A 17,529-nucleotide genomic window follows, 5' to 3' on the forward strand; every position below is an offset into this window, starting at 1 on the left:
GCCGACCAGCTAGCGGGTTGCTATCTGAATATAAGAACGTCAATAAGAAGCCTCCGCACGATGGCGCAAATACCGCTGTGCACTTCAACCTTGCCCGTAAGAGTATTACCGTTTTCGCAATACCGGATCACCCAAAATGCAGCAATAACGCTGGTAGCGATATTTTTTCGTTACGCATCATGTTTACATTGAGGGCTTAAAACTGCAATTCATAGGCGGAGAGTTTTCATTTTACCGGAGGGGGCGGGGGGCCGACTTTCTCTTCCACATTTCTCTCTCTCTCCCTATATATATATATATATATATATATATATATATATATATATATATATATATATATATATATATATATATATATATATATATATATATATATATATATATAGAGAGAGAGAGAGAGAGAGAGAGAGAGAGAGGAGTCCAACTTCCAAATTAAAGAATTTAATGTAACTTTAGTCTCTTAGGTGCCCGCGATATCATAATGAAGATCTGTAAGTGGAAGACCCTAGATTTATTTTTCAATTTACACAAAGACATCGATCCACCTCGTAACTTTTGGCTCGAAGCGAAAAAGGTCGCGTAGGCGACCTTTTTCGTTGACTCGTTGACTGCGTCGCGTAAAATCGATTCACTCAATGCGTGGGGTTAGACTTTACTTTGTTAAAATGTGCGCCACACAGGAGACAGTAGGCTAACGCTATCACGGGAAGCTTTAATTATATGCCAGTGAGTTCAATTCAAGATGGCCGAAAGAAATTCTGAGATGGTAGCAAATACCATTTGCTACCACTACACCTTGTGCGAAAGCTGCGGTTATGAATCTGGACGAGTAATGGAGTTGCTCATTGGTGGCCGAACTTTTAGTAAAACCCTTTCTGGTAAATCAAAACTGCGTACTATCTTTTCTCGGCACTTTTACAAGCAGGCATGTCGAAGGGTACCAATATGTAGGCAACCAAGAAATTACCCGTTTTTTTATTGGCGAGTAAGTTTCTGCGAAAGCGTTCACTGACTGACTGTGTCGGGATTGCTTTGTATCTCAGTATCATTTTTGTGTTCTCAAAACCATTCACTACGGGGTTCAAGACAATTAGAGCGCAGCTCTTGGGCGTCCCTTCCTGCGTTGAGCGCACATCGGCGTTGGCGTCGGCGGCGTAACCGATAGCGCGAACGAGGACGAAAGAGAGCGAACGCGGAGTCTGTCGATATCACGAGATACTGGCCTCTAACCTCGCTTTCTTCCTCTGTCGCACGCGCTGGCCCCTCGGTCGGAGCTCGTGCGCATGCAGGGCTGGCACGTGCACTGCGGCTGGCTTCGCTTGTCGTAACGGGGCTGTGGGCGTTTCACTTGGTTCGCGACAGCTGCAATGTACAGAGTATATAGTGTGCGTAGCACTCGAGCGCTGGCAGTTTCTGTGGCAATATGTAACGAATGTTACATTGCTACAACTGCGGATAGTCAAAACTTCAAACACAGTTGGCGTTGCCCGAACACGAGGCTGCTCTCAGCGAATTAGGCAGTATCGTAATCGCCGGTGAATTTTTTAATTTGTCATAACTTAAGTCGTCGCTTCAGTTGTTCATCAGCACAACACATTCTGCACGTAAAAATCCGTTTGAGGGGCACTTTTCCATTGAATGTTTGACTTGTCACTGGCCCATGTGCCGAACTTTAAATGGCTGAAATGAAAAAGAAGCGGGCATAAACAGCCTCCTGTGAAATAGCTGCCAGACAGGACGACCGGGGACCTAAGCCAAGTTCTTAAAAAATACCCTGGGCCGACGCCAGGGGGGGCTCTGCCCCCCCCCCCCCCATGAGGCAGTCCGGGGGGGGGGGCAAGCCCCCCAGCCCCCCCGTACTCTCCGCCTATGCTGCAATGATTTGTATATTCTACTTATCTGCTGGCGTAAAGCGTTCGTTAGCAACATATTGACTAACGTGCAATCTTTTGAAATTTCTTCTCCGAGAGCACTAGTGCCGTCGAGAATTGTCTCAGGCGTATTGTAGTGGCACAAAGCGTTGCAGAATACTACTGCTATTGTTAATTATTGTTCCGACTATCTCGTGATTTGCAACAGCGAAAAACTTTACGGTGACCTCAAAAAAGAAAACCAATATATTTTAGTCAAATAGCAAGGCGGTTCCGTATCAATCACAGTGAATACGTTTACAGGTCGTTTCACGTAACTATAGAATCAAATATCTAAAAAAAGTGGTTAAAGGGACACTAAAGACAAAACGATTTTTCTCGTATTAGTAAACTACTCTTTCACGATATCAGGAACACCATGCTTGCTGCGAAAAGACCCTTAGTAAATGAGAAATCGCGCAAAAACAGAAAGTGGGTGGCGACGCCACCTTGAAGTTTCTACACCGTTCGCCGTGACGTCACATATTTTGACGGCGCCTACTTGGGCCTACGTAGTTCCTAAACGGTAAAAATGAAGTACACTGTCCTCTGAGGGAGCCATAGAGTTAACATACCAAGTTTGAGGAAATTTTGTTGAGCCAATGGCGCCAAAATACGATAAGTACACATTGAAATCCATGACGTCGTGCGTGGAGATTATACCGCGAAATTTAAAAATGAAACTTGGAACTTCATTTTCCCCTTTATTGATACACCTATGATGGTGAAATTAACGACATTATAGTTCTGAAAGTACAATTTATCAATCTAATCCGATTCATTGTTTCTCTTTAGTGTCCCTTTAACCGCGACTGAATGAAACCAATGGAGTATGGCTTATCGTCATGTGGCGCTCCTCATAATATGTTTTATATTTCGCTTAACTGGCTGATTAACTGAGGTCAGTTATGATTAACTGAAGTCAAAAAATGATTTTTAATATTCATTTACGACCAAGTGGGTGCCATCACGTCGTATAGGGCATTCCAAAACGACCGGTCCAATTTTTGGTGGTGACGTACATTCTGCGTGGTGATTTTATTCCGATTTTAAAGGAAAGCGCCCGAAATAGCAAATGAAACCACGTGACTCCGCCGCTCGTGCGCTACCCTACTTCAGCGCTCTAAAACGTGCTTCGAGCATAACAACCGGCGCGCGAACTGTCAGCATATCGAGGACGACGGCGTTTCCTTGATTTCCTTGCCGTGTGCGGGCGTCAGAAATGTTGACGCACTGTGAAACCGATGCATAAAGCCGCGGCCGGTTATTTCGCCATGGTCCACGCGTCACTTGTTGCGCTCGAAGCGGATTTGAGAGCGCTGCAGTACGGCAGCGCACGAGGGCAATCACGCGTGGTCATGTTTCGCGGGCTTTCTTTAGATGTGATGCAAACGGAGGACAGAAAAAATAGCACTCATGGTGACAATCAGATTATGATCAAAATAACTGCTTGAATAATTTAGCAGGAAGAACAAAGATACAGTACACCAAGATACCTTATGTTACGTAAGTGCTTGTTCTACGGCATCTAGCATCAGCACCGGTGGAGCGACAGTATTTAGAATCTCATTTAGATATAAGTCAATCTCATCGTATGTAAGTCAAACTTACATCCATGAGATCTTTTAAATCGCTGTCGTGTGAAAGCCGCGAGACGCAAAGAAACCCCATTCTTGCATTCCTCAGACTTCGTAACGAAACACCATGCAAGGGAAACTTCGATAACGACACTTTAGAGGCATCATAACTTTCGCGAGAGGTTCGTACGCGTTAGAGTACGTAGAACAGTACAGTGTTTACGAGGAAGTGTCATGGTACCGACACGAGTAAAAAGAAAGAAGAAATTGCGAGAAAGCGAAGTTCGACTGCTCGTTGACGTTCGAGGGCTTGTTTCTGTCGAGATCGCGCGAGCGCCACCACGTGACTGTGCTCCACCAATACGGACGCGCTGACCTCATCGCCTGCCCTCGCTGGAGAACTCTGGCAGATATATAAAATAATGTCACTGTCGTTAGTTTTATTCAAGTATCTTAGTAGCAGCAGTATCCGCTTGAGAAGCGTAGTTCAGCCACCGTTAATTGTTTCGCTCGGTGTTCTTTTTATAGAAGTATCTTGTATCTTAAGATACACGATACATTACTGAATGAATCGGAAATACAGATACAGATACTCGTCTTGCGAGACGTATCGCGATACAGATACAAGATACCCAAGGAGTATCTTAGATAGTATCTAAGATACATGTATCTTCGATACTGCCCAGCACTGATTGTGTGTGCCTTGAGGCATCAGGCATTACAAGCAATGCGTAGCGACTGGTGGGCAAGAAAAGCAGTTTTTTTATTTTAAAGGTATTGATTACGACCAACCCTTAGGTTGCAGCATGAAAAGAGTACTGTTCTACGCATACTACCGATATCTTGATTATTTAAATGCCGAGCACGTTGCACGTGCTAACCTTGTGAAGCTGTCGTTCCCATAGCTTAGTTCGATAACGTTCCAAACACGTGTACAATATACTGTCAGGTCTCAGGGCAACACAGTTATTAGGGTCGAGTAACGCACGTCTTTTATTTACTGCCTCTAGGTTAATCGACCAACATTAGTATCACACCTACCTTCTTTATTTAGGGACGTTCGAAATTTCAGGATCGAAACGCGTAAGAATACAAATATTTCAGAAAAAGAAAGATCACCGTACATTAAATACTGTATATTTTATTATTCCCAAACTTGTATGCCCGAAGTTCTATATCGTAATAAAAATAAATAAAAATTAAAATAACGCCCGCTTTTATGTCAATGTTGACACTGCTTTTTTTTTTCTTTTTGCCCCCGTCAAGAGTTAGCCGTCCGGTCAAAATTGAGACTTTGAAAAAAGAAAATAGCTGCTTTCATTTAGCTGGACACCACGACAGTGACAGCGTGGACAGAATGCGAGGAGCGTGCTTGACGCTTTTTTGTACAGTGTATACGTCTATGTTAGAGAGAGAGGTGTGATACATACTTCCAGCCACTATAATACTACAGTACTGCACGTGATTGCAAAGACATGTGCACACTGTAAGACCGACCAAATAGAACGTAGAAACAAATTTGTGTACAAAGTCGACCTAAAAGAAAAAGTGACGAAATTAATGAGCAGAATGCATTTGCTGCTTGCGTTCGCCCAGGCAATGGTGGCCATGCGCCACAACAACCGAAGCAACATCATTCGGAGCAGTCCTCACATCCTTTGTCCCGACAGCCTCAAGGCACATTATTTTACGCCACTGCTTATGCGCTATACAGTAAAATAAAAATTGATATATGGAACAAGATAACAAGAGCGCGAAAAAATAAACTAAGGACGAAGCGAGGGAGCGCGGACAAGCGCTTGTGCCGTCCCCTCGCTTTGTCCTTAGTTTAATTTTCCGCGCCTTTTTTATTGTACAGTGGAGTACCCACTATAGCACAAAACTTCACGCCAATATATTAAAGGGCCCCTAAACAGCCTTTGAAAATACAAAAAAAGAGCGCGTTATTCTCTCCCGGCGTTTCTCGTCTCTCTGGCGCACTTCGTGACGCAAGAACCGTGGTTCACGTGACGTCGTTAGAGTACATACTCTCGATTGGTCCATATACGCGAAATATCAGCTGTGAAATTGTCTGCTACACTGTTTGGCCATGCAGCTGCCCACCCGTTCTTTCTTGCCTCGCATGACTATCGTGCGCGATCAACTGATTTCACTTCATTTCGTGTGTTTTCGACTGCGCAAGTGCAGATAACAGCATGCAGCCGACAAGCGCGACATCCTGATACGCTCAGCGCTTAGTGCTGGCATTGTACACGTGCTTTATGGACACATAAGTGGCGAGGAGGAGATATCGCTTCTAGGAAAGGTAGCGAAGGCGAGAAAGGAACCACTCCCTCGTCTTTCAACGCGGGGTGGTTTAAAAGCCTTTTTCGGATTAAGTGCAAAAACTACCGGAGCAGAGTACCATTCGTCGGCCAGGGAAATCAATGGGAGCTTTTATTAATTATGTGTTTAAAAAATGTTGCACTGGCTTAGCTCGGCTATGCGAGGATAACGTAGCGTTAGCAAAGGTTCAGCTGATTATTCTTAGCTTTCTTGATTGTGTAGGATTAGCTTGATTATCATGCTTACTGCTGCTCCAATGACACACACACGGTATACGTATCATGTGGCACATGTATATTTATTTTGTCAGGCAACTACTTCGGGATCCGATGAGTTAAGCTTCTCTGCTCCTCTGCGCCGTTGAGCAGCATTTGCGCTCTCCTTCTCCATGGCTATACCACACTGGCAAACGCCAATCAGAGGCGCTATCAAGCGGCTTCAGCGCAGTGTCAGACGTCGACTGCACAGCGAAGGCGAATAGCTGCGCGCGCGCCGGCTGCCACGGCTGCGACGTCACTCCTCTGGAAAGCGCAGACCGGCGGCGGCGGATGGCGCGCGAGGTGCCGGCTCCGGTGCGTGACATCACTGATCCTCGCGCATGCGCAGCACGGCTCTTAAAGAGGCACGTGAAACTGGCTCGGCTAGGCTAGTGTAGCTAACGCTACAAAACAAACATTACACAAATGTACACAGTGAATTCTCGGATGAAAAAGGCATCAACAGCAGGGACTACTCAAGTCGTGTTACAAATTTCGAAGGTTCGCGCCCACGTGTACTTTCTTTCGCATCGCTTTCGGACCCCGCCCGCTTTATTTTGCATCCGCACCAAGAACAATGGTCGGCGAGTGTCCTGTACGACGCTACATGTAAAAAACCTTGTTCACAGAACGGGATTCTGAACGGGGCTCCGTACCTGGCGTTGTCCGTGCTCTCACTGATCATCGGATGGACCTCAGACCTCGTCCGGCGGCGAAATATTGTTACGGTCACTACCGTCCGAAAAATATGTGATTCCGTTTGTAAGTAACCCTTCGGGACGTCTTTTTAATGGTTACATAGAAATTACTACGACACCATCAGCCTCGATACGTAAGCGTTCGTGCAGAAACTTTTGGAGCTGAGGCCCATCAAAAACTTGCGAGGACTTCAGATTACCTTCGTTAACATTAGTGCCGATACACATATACCTCGTGCAAAGCGCAGCCACCGCACCTTCCCCCAAGAATAATTGTTATAAACTATAGCAGATACCAGACCCGTAGCCATGGTGGGGGGGAGGGGGGCCTAGCCCTCCCCCCTTCCAAAATTTTTGTGAAGTAGGTGTTTTTACCAAAAACAAATAATGAAAATAGGTGTTTTTGTCATATAGTCAAGGTTTTCAGCAAGTGCCCCCCCCCCCCCCCCTTCGGAAAAATTTCAGGCTACGGGCCTGGCAGGTACACACGTTTTATGATTTAAAGTGTACTTAAACACAACTAAACTCGCAGACTGAATTCATAGACTATTTTTCCAGATTTTAGAATATGCGTTTCGATGACTCGGAGCGCTACAGCGAGCTATTGAGGAGCTCTTGCGCATGACAAGGAATTTTTAGAGGAGGGGAGGGGGTTGGCATTTGGTAACTTCATTGATAACTTTCTTAAACTAAATATATTGAAAGCAACGAAAACTCATCAAGAAAATTCTAGAACGTGAGCGCTAGCTTTTGTAAGTGACACTGCCTTCAAATCAAATTTTGAAATTTCAAGAATATCGAACTGTGACCGCAAGTTCAAAATTTGTAAGGCAAGGCATTGTATTTCTTTACCGCAAATACAGAATTCATTGTTTCAACAGCGTCATGCCGAAACTGCAGCGTAATTTCTCTGAAACTTCAATGATGACTGCAAGTTTGTAGCTACGTGGGCATTTTCTTTTCCGGCTTTCAGTTACCTATAATCACGGATGTGACACGTGCATGTGTCTTTTTTTTTCTTTTTTTTTTTGCAGAAGAGGCGATATTAGCTTTACCGTACAGTGGTTGAAGAGGGAAAGTCTTGCTACACCCGCACTAACGCGTGCTGCAGAAACCACTCACGTCCCATCAGGACACCAACACGCGCTATCCGCATGGTTTGTGTGATGTAGTGCTAAACATAACGATTTCTTCCCTTACCGAATCGACCACAACATGCCGAGACCTGTCTCAGGCAAGGTGCCAGCTCGTGTCAAGGAAGTAAACACACCAATCAAGCTCTCAACCGGAATGTGTTGCCTTCACGATCGAAATCTGTTTATAATAATTATGGTCTGCGCAGAAACGTAAGGAGAATATGAAGCATTGCCGCAAGCACAATTTGCAGTTGAAGCAACAATAAGAGGTAAAGAGCAGCTTCAAAAGGGTTGTGACGAGTAGTGCTTGTCACAACATCAAAAAAAAAAAAAAAAAAGATGCACAGAACAACGGCCTGTTCCAGCTAACTGTTCTTCATAACTTACGGCGATAGTCTGTGGAATTTTGACTACAAGCAGTTTTTCTGTAACAAGCACAATGCAGAAAAAATGATTGATAGTACCTCTAATAAATACACAGCAAATGATCTCCACGAAACTGTGTGAATGGCTATGCACGACGTTAGAGGCCACACTCGCGTTGTTCCTCCTTGTAATGAAAAACTAACTAATGCTGCTATTTCTTGGGCATGATATAAGTGATCGTTGAAATTTAACGGGCGTCTAAACAGTAGTGACTTCGGAGATTCTTTACGACTACTATAATCCTTTTAGCATATAGCGCGTCGCTATTAAAGGTGTGTAAGCGGCTGTTCGATTCCGCAAAAACTTTTATGTGCTATAATTACCTATTCACCGAACGGTCATTTTCAAAGTATTGGCCTAAAAAAACACATGAAAAAAAAAAAACTAATGGCAAACAGGGATAAAGTGTGCTATCCCCAGCGGTGCACATTTATCACGCGGTATATAATCTTTCGAACATTCTTGCTTCATGAAATATTTTTGCCAATTACTTTCTTCTAAATACTAAGCATTTGGCATAACTCCAACGCTCGCCACGACAGCTATAGCCGAGTTTTTATGACTTACCAAGTGGCTGGTTCGATTCCAAGCCATGTAGGCCACATTTGTATGGAAACGCAAAAAGGAACATGCTTATGTTAAAGAAAACACGGTTGGTTGAAATGAGACCGGAGCACTGAATGCTCCCCGTAATTCGGTGTACCATTCAGGGCTGTCATAAACCCCATAAATCTAATGACGACACCGGTACGCGTGCAGCGGCGTTCGGACCGGCTCTGTGCCTGTTAGCGGTGACCATGGCGCCCTGCGAGCGGATGCTGGCCGTCCTCTGGTTCTGGATGGCCATATCTCTAATCTCGTTCGCAAACTCCGGCTTCAACTGCACCCATGTCGACATGGCCCCTGCTTTTGCAGGTAAAAGCGCTTACGTATCGCTGTTTACGTATTACGCTTGCAACCAGCGCCCGATGTCTACAGGTCCAAACCGACATCACCACACGTGTTCTCCTAGATAGGTTAAACAGTAACGTTATCACAGTTAACGTACACGCTAGTCAAACTAATATTCTCACAGCCCCGTTGCACATATCCAGGCATTTCAGAGCTGGGGCAGGGTTCCGCGTCTATGACTCGGTAGGAGGAGAGAGTGAGAGAAGGGAGCGAAGGGCTCAATAATGGATACTCGAGAGGTCTGCCCGATTATTTGAATACATTAGCTATAAAGCAAAATGATGCGCGTGTTTTAGCTAAAAGGCAAGGTGGTTGGTGTCAGTTACGACAGTTCAGCGTACCAAGTCGATGTGTATTAACTAAGCTGAATGACATGGAGGGTAGTATTGATTGCGGTTTATAACCGAAGAGCCTTCGACACGGACCAGCAGTCTTCAGTTTGACATATGTATTAGCAAGAAGCACGTCTTCCAATTGCAAATAATGTCTCGCATCTGTTGTCGGAAAGTTTCTGCCCCTGCGAAAAAGATGTTAGCTGGAATTTATCAATAGCAGTCGTTGTCTGTCGATATGCTAAAACACGCTTGGCTACGTTATCTTAACTGAAATGAAATGTTTATTTATTTCTTTTTCCTCGCTAATAGGTACTCTCTTTGGGATCACAAACTGCATAGGAAACACGACAGGAATAATAGCCCCTCAAGTCGTCGGTTACCTGACCGAAACCCATGTAAGTATGCTCAAGTTCTCACAGTTCTTTCTTTAACGCAATAGAGTCAAAGAGCTCGTCTCGCAGAAATTCCGGTGTCGGCGACGTCGGCGGTGTTGGCGTCTTTGGTTGTGAGCGAAATATCAGCGTTGTCCGTGAGCGAAAATTGGAGGTAGATGCAAATAAATTATTTTCTAAAAAAAACTTTAGTACAAGTGGGACAGGGGATTCGAACCGGCGACCCCTCACTTCGTGACGCAATGCTTTTAGCATCTCGGCCACCACGCATACACCAAGCTTACTAACGGCGAGCTATTTATATACACCATTTAGCGTTGGTGGTACGCACAGATCGGAGGTTCCTCAGTGGCTTGACAGAAATCCCACGAGATGGCGCAAAGTGCCCACGGGCGCGCTAGAGATTGGGAAGGCAATACGAAGGCGGGCGATAAGGCTATCGCGTTCTACTCTTGAAAGCGAAGCTCTAGCGTCCCCCAAGTTTTATCCTTTATCTTCTTGCCTGTGTCACGTTAGTTAAGCGTCACTGAGGATGATATCAAGGAAACTAGTAGTCCTGAACGCTTAATGTGGATCACGGCGCGCACATTTTAGCGTGCACTTTCAGCGTACAGCGCTTACTACTGCTACTTCTGCAAGTCGAAGCTCCCCTGAAATATTTTGAAGTGTGACGAAGATTAAATCTAAGTGCTAAAATACAGTGTTAAAAGGGGGCGGTATAGATTGCTTTCTTTAATGTGTCCCTCAGTCGAGAATAAATTCGGTACGTAAAATGTAGCGGTGTTGTACTACGGGTGACGAAATAATGAGAGGAAAGTAATGTCAATTTCTGGAGATAGTATTCACGCCGTGATTCGCATGCACAGAAATGTACGCGAGATCAAAAAACAAAACAAGGATAGACACATGCGTCAGTGTAATTGAAGAAATCCTTTCTCCCTAGATTCTAGTGATTTCACATCAACCACCGCTAACGATCGACCAGTCCTACTTATGATAACGCCGGCAAAGCGCCACTCCGACATAAAATGACGGAGAAACTAAACGGAACAAAATTAATAGCTTTATGCACGCAGTGTCGTTGGAGAGTTGTCCGAGTTGATCAAAGTACCGTGATACTGATCTCACTTCCTTTCGGAATAAGCTTTTAACGCACAGTACGAGTACTAAGAAGAGACATGAAAGACACGGCTGGTGTGCCTCCCTTTTTGTACTCGTATTCTGCACTATAAGTTTCATGCACGTCTTACCAAGCTTCATTCATGTCTTCATGTCTTGCTGAAGCTTGAAAGTTTTTCGCCGTAGTGGGAATTGTCATACGCCGGTATTCTGCACACGAGGGCACAGTGCATGTGCCTTGGCAAACAGATTCGCTTAACCACTCTTGTCGCAGCAGAAAAACGCAACGACAGCGGTCATCCACTTCGAAGTTTTCGAGAAGAGCTCGAATACTCCGAAATGGACGACCGCTGTTCTTGCGTTCCTTGCGCTTTCTAGAAGAGCTCACCCGTCGCGGTGTCTGGTGGTTATGGCGCTTGACCGCTGACCCGAAGGATGCGGGATCGAATCGCGCCCTCGGTGGCCGCATTTAGATGCAGGCGAGATGCTATAGAAAACCGTGTGCTTAGATTTATGTGCACGTTAAAGAACCCCAGGTGGTGGAAACTTCTGGAGCCCTTTAACACGGTGTCTCTCATAATCATATCGCGGTTTTGGGACGTAAAACCCCAACAAATATCCTTATTATTCGAGAAGAGCTCACGGGGCGTTGCCACAACTTCTCGCTGTTCCGCAGAACAACGTGGAGAACTGGAAGACGGTGTTCTACATCACGGCCGCCGTCTACGCCGTCGGTGGGCTGCTGTTCCTGCTGTTCGGATCGGCCGAGCCGCAGGAGTGGGCCATGGACGTGCCCACCGCTAGCCTGGACATGTACCGGGAGCAGCAGAACCGCTCCCTGCAGTGCTGCAGCTGGTCCACGGTCTCCTACGCTCACAGCAGCCCGCTGCCGGCCATGGTGTCTTACAACTCATACACCAATCAGGTTTCGACGAACTTCAGGAGCAGCCAATGACCGCGCGCTGCCGCTATGCGTGCCCGTGCACTCGCGTTTCGTCTTCGTCTGCGTCGGCGGCGAAGGCGCTTTTTAGAGACACAACTAGGACTTTCATAGTGGTCATGGTTCCGACGTTATTCGTTGGGTCATTCTTCTTTATTTAATTCAACCGCTGTTACCGGCAGCGAGTGGCTGTTACTTGCTGCGTAGCTGAGGTCTCGTGACCTGGAGGTAATGAATTTTCAGAGGGATACATCCCTTATGCTTCAGTTTCTGGCTTCTTTCGTTGGCACCTGAATAACGTTGCATTAAATTTTCGAGATTTTAAGTGCAATTTAAAAGTACCGGTGTTGTTCCCACATAGAGACAACATAGTATTGTGCATGTGTATTGACGATTTCTCTACGCAGCCCTTGAGAAAATGAACCAAGTGTAATGCAGCATAACTGTAGATATGTATAGCATGACACATTTGCTGACTGCTACTCCCAAAATAAAAATGATACGACTCTTTGTTTAGTGCATGTCGCTGAAAGTAAGATATTCTTGAGAAAGCGGGCTGTTGTCTGACCTCACGAGCTCTGACTCGGTATTGATTCGTCGAAAGGGCCACCGGTGTGGTTCCTTCACGTACACTTGAATCGATGTACACGAGCGCTTTTCTATTTCGCGACAGTAAACTGTGTGAATTCATCAGCTTGATATTTATTTACTCCAGTATAACTATAAGCACTTCTTCGAAAATTAAAGTGCAACATAACCATTCTGAACTGACTGGTATTCAGACGAAATACCAGTTGTGAAAAAAAAAAAGAGTATACATCTTGGGCATTGTACACATATGAGTTACTCACATGTGTACTTAGTACACATGTGAGTAACTTACACTCCTGATGCCCACAGAGATGAAGAAAGTTTTAAAAATGTGCTGGAGTATAGAAATTCCGTCCCGAACGCGAAGCCAAGCCTCCGCCATCTTACCACAGGCACGATAAAGCGTTTGCTTAAGTGAAGAAAAGGGAGCGATTCGTCGGGCACAGCGACCTCTTATTTTATAATTAACCTTGCATTTATGTTGGCCGAACAGAAACGGTTTATCTGTAATCGGGCATCACTCAAGAGGCGATACTTTTATGGTAAGCCACGAGCGAATGCTGGCTTCACATTTGCTGCTGGGAAGTTGCGAGAGCTTCCACTACAGCATTTTTTTTAACCTTCTCGGTTGAACGGCAGTTCAGTGCTTCAAACAGGGGCTCTGCCCACATATAGCTGGCAGTGAAAGATTCAATGACGTAAAAGGCTAGGCGCTCGCCTTCGCTGACGTTTTAGACGACGCGGTCGTCGGGCCTCTCGGTCAGTGCGCCGTCTGGGAAGCCCACCTGGCACCGCCCAGTGATGCGAACCCTGGGGGCGCAGTCTGAGCGCCGCCGGCCGGTAGCCGCCACGGCGTCATCGACCGCCCACGAGAGCTAGCCAGTGTCCGCAGGACGTGACCAGCGTTCGGTCTGGCGATCCTCCTGTCTCTCCTTCCCTCCACGCAGTACCACCACCTCAACGACGGCATACTCGGTCGCTTCCTGCTTCCGGTCAGATTTTGCACGACCAGAGAAAACATCGCTATACACTTATACCGCAACCGAATGATCAAAAAGAAGGAAAAAAGCTGCGTGGATATTGACCGTCGCTCGAAACGCCAATGGTGGGCGATCGCCTGATTAGTTGGGGTTTGCTGGCAGCCATTTAGAACGTACGGCCGCTGTTCGCGTTCACCGATTTAATTCTCTCGCCCCTCGCTTAGTTTTTTTTTTTATTTCTTATTTTTTTCGTTGGCGCTTGTTTCAGCTTTGGTTCGTCGCAGAGGCCTGTCTCGGTCTCCCGTGGAGCAGCATTGGGTATACATGTCTCACTGTGAAGTGAAATTAAAGCGTTCGCTTCGGGCGCCCGCGAACCGTGAAAAAATTATTCGCTAATGGAGACAAGTTCCAGCAATCTCGCCTGTGTACATGGAAACGTACGACGCTGGGTTATTGCCTGGAAAGGCTTCGTCTCTGTTCCGGCTTTTCTTTGTATATATTTATATGTGTGGCCCGGGACTCTACTGTTCGCGTGGCCTAATGGTTCATTTTGTTTAGCCAAAAGTTGTTTTCGAGCGGGAGCGTGTTACGAGGATATTTTTGTTTGTTTGTTTAGTGCCTTCTAGGAGCACAGTGTGACGCCGTTGAATCCTGCTCTGCGCAATACATTGGGAAAGCAGAGCGAGAGAGCCCGTATTCACAAAAACGTCTTGCGCTAAATCGTAAGATATTTCAGCCAATCACGATGCGGGATATGGGATTAGCGAAGCCGGCTAACAAATGGGAAAACGCGCTTACAAAAGGGAAGTTTTATGAATTCAGCCCTTGGACACACACTCGCGAATCTATTGCAGACAAAATTATGCAAGCTGTGAATCGGGCGCCGGAAATAGGAGCGCCACATGTATTTTTTCACCTATCTGGACAATTCGCAAACTTTTTTGCGTGTCGGCGTCGTTGGTTATGAGCGAAAAATAATTGTTTGTGACCGTCAAATCGCCATGGATGCAAATTATTTAAAAAATGATTAACCCGAGAGGGAATCGAACCCAGGACTTCGGCGTGGCAAGCAGGTGTTCTACCACAGAGCCACGCCCATTTTCGTTTTTTTTTTTTCGTACATGATATTTATTACAAATGCTCAAAGCCACTTTTATATGCGCACAATGCTTGGAACTGCACTGAAAGTAACTTTCATGTTTCAGAAACATACGCGTCCTGTGTGCAGGCGTCACAGTATACGATATGTAATGTCGCAGTAAAACGTGGTACAAGCGCACATTGCTAACGGGCGTCACACCATGTGAATTGCATAACGAGTTCCCATTACAAAAGGCACACACATTACTGCGTGTAGTCCCTTACGAACACGTAGTGGGTGCATCGCAACCTTGAAAAGGTAACACGCGCGTAATTGCTGCTGGTATAGTGAACTAGAAGCTGCTGGTTTAAAGCATGCCACCCATTATAAAGGGCACACACATTACTGCGCGCATGCTCTTACACACACGTAGGGCGTACACTGTCGTCGTAAAAGTGCTGTTGAAGAGAGCGGAAACCTTTACTATATATAGGTATGTCGTGTGTGTGTGCGTGTGTGTACATCTGCCTGGGCGACTGAACATGACAAGCGAAACGAAGTGCGATGAGAGTGGGGCCGGATATCGCTACCGCATTCAACTCTTAAAGGCGAAGCTTAAGCATCCACTAATTTTTTTTATTTGTTCTTAAATAGCGCTTTCTCCTGTCTATCATATTGCATTCAACTTTCATAATTTACGTGTTTAACGCTTACGCTAATGCATACAAATTACTCGATATTCAAACAATCGAATGAATGAATGAATGAATGAACCGACCACTCTTGCCCGCACTATATGCGACACACTTAACAGGTAAACCGCAGCAGAGAAGCCTTTTAAGTAAAGCAGTACAACAATGCTAAAGAGGTGGACTAGAAATATTTCGATACGTTTTGATCTGAATCGCAGATGTACCGAATATTTTTTGCGTTAAAACGTTTCAGCAGTCGTTAAAGACCAACGCTGTGCAGCGACAACTATAAACAGTAAACAACTACCTTTAGCACGACCTCGGCCGGCGACAGCGAACGGTCAACAAGATCCGGTGCTTTTCGCAAGCGTTCATTACATGCGCTTGTGTCAACATCGTCGGTATTCTTTCTCGCTTGTTTACTCGTTTTGCTTGGTGACCGCTATTTGCGTCCGTCTCGACCGCGGCCCGTTTTTGTCGGGCCAAGAGGTAACCCTGCTTATATGACCCTGCCAGAGCGCAAGGCGTACACGGCATTCTCGGAGTCGCCGTAGTCCCGTTTTCTCAACAAGTGGCGCTCGCAGAAAGGTCTGTCAGCAGAGCTGCGACGTTTTCCATTTGTAAGAACTGTTTGTGTCATTGGCCAGTGCATACCCCATCATCAGGGGCATTGCCAGAAATTCTTTACGAGTGGGGGGGGGGGGGGGGGGGGGGGTAAAGATTTTTTATGTATGTCAGTGCGTGTTTGCATGTGTGCGTGTCTATTACATTGCAAAATTGAAAATTTCCGGGGTGCTTTATTGAGTGCATAGCCCCCTCCCTCACATCCCGGCTACGCCAATGCCTGTCATTTATATGTTTTGTACAAAAGATTTTTCGGGAGGAAGCGTACGTTTAAACAGCGCAAAGACGGCAGTGGTTTAATACCAAAGAAGCTCCATATCGCGAACAACATAAACGTCTAAAGCTTACACAACACGTCTGGGCCAGTATTTGTAGCAAGCTCTTAACTTTTGAATTATCCGTCACGGTTTTTAACACGAAAGTGTTTTATGCCGGGGTCCACCGAGACTTCCAAGACGTATTTAGATTACGGAAATACGTCAGTAAATTACAGATGACGAAGAAAAAGGTTTGGTTGATTTAGACTGCCTGTGAGTCGAACCCACGACTTCTCGGTCCGCGACGATAGGTGCAGGGCGCTTTACCCATTGCGCTACCGACGCTCATGCATGAGGAACGTGCCTTGTATCTCTCGCGCATTCTACCTTTCAAGTTGACCTTTGTTGGCGTGAGCCGGTGTCGTCTGCGACCGGTAAAGTGAAGTCCTGCATCATGACAGTAACGAACGCCGACGGTGAGCGCTTCTAGTTTCAGCTTTCGGTGCAGCGAAGCGGGCAGCGGAAGGCTTTCCGCGTAGGCGTACGGGCGTAGGTTAACCCTATTACTGAGGAGCGCACACCTTGGCGTTTCTCTCCTCAAATGACGACGCTTTGAATGAGTGCATATCGAGTACCAGTGTTGCGTGCTTGTTGATTGCCATCTTTGCGCGGGATCCAGCATATGCTGTGTCAGGTGTGTGTTAGCTGCTTAAGCTACCACAGGGTTATATCATAATCTTTGGCGTTAGTCGTTGGGATGGAGATGTGCCACTACATAGGCGTCAAGGCGGGTGCATCCACGTCACGCTGCTAAACACCAGTAAACATTGTGCGAGCTCTTATACATCAATGTGCAATAAAGAATCAACTATACTGATGTGAAGGCACGGTGAAATTTCGCGTTATAGGGATTCCTATGCAGAGGGGGAACAGCGCAAAAACGGGACGAAGAAAATGTGACCACACAACACATTCCTATGACCGAGGGAGCAACCATGTTTTTTCCGACGTAATCTTGTCGTTAAGAGCATTATTCGCGAAGTTGCGTACGCAGCAACTAACCAATGGAAAAGAACACTTACAAACTAAATGCTTTGTGTATTCGTCCTCTGATTTCAGCAGACATCATAAATGTAAGCATTGCGGTTTCTACGAGGTACATGAGCGTTGTATAACAGCGTACGTACGTCACACCAAAAGAAACACACAAACGAACGAAAAACATTCGTCTATCCCCA

At 45.8% G+C, this 17,529-nt stretch overlaps 1 protein-coding gene across 1 annotated transcript in view; it reads left to right on the plus strand.

Annotated features, from left to right (window-relative positions):
- LOC119381726 (uncharacterized) overlaps window positions 1-12,096 on the plus strand; it is a 92,490-nt gene extending 80,394 nt beyond the window's left edge. The window contains exons 17-20 of the mRNA XM_049412877.1: window positions 6,699-6,831; window positions 9,089-9,244; window positions 9,925-10,010; window positions 11,803-12,096. Of these exons, the coding sequence (XP_049268834.1) occupies window positions 6,699-6,831; window positions 9,089-9,244; window positions 9,925-10,010; window positions 11,803-12,081 (654 nt within the window). The 3' untranslated portion in view covers window positions 12,082-12,096. The remainder of the gene's footprint in view (window positions 1-6,698; window positions 6,832-9,088; window positions 9,245-9,924; window positions 10,011-11,802) is intronic.
- Window positions 12,097-17,529: the final 5,433 nt, after the last annotated feature.

This window comes from Rhipicephalus sanguineus, chromosome 2 (assembly GCF_013339695.2).
Source record: "Rhipicephalus sanguineus isolate Rsan-2018 chromosome 2, BIME_Rsan_1.4, whole genome shotgun sequence".
Classification (NCBI taxonomy): Eukaryota; Metazoa; Arthropoda; class Arachnida; order Ixodida; family Ixodidae; genus Rhipicephalus; species Rhipicephalus sanguineus.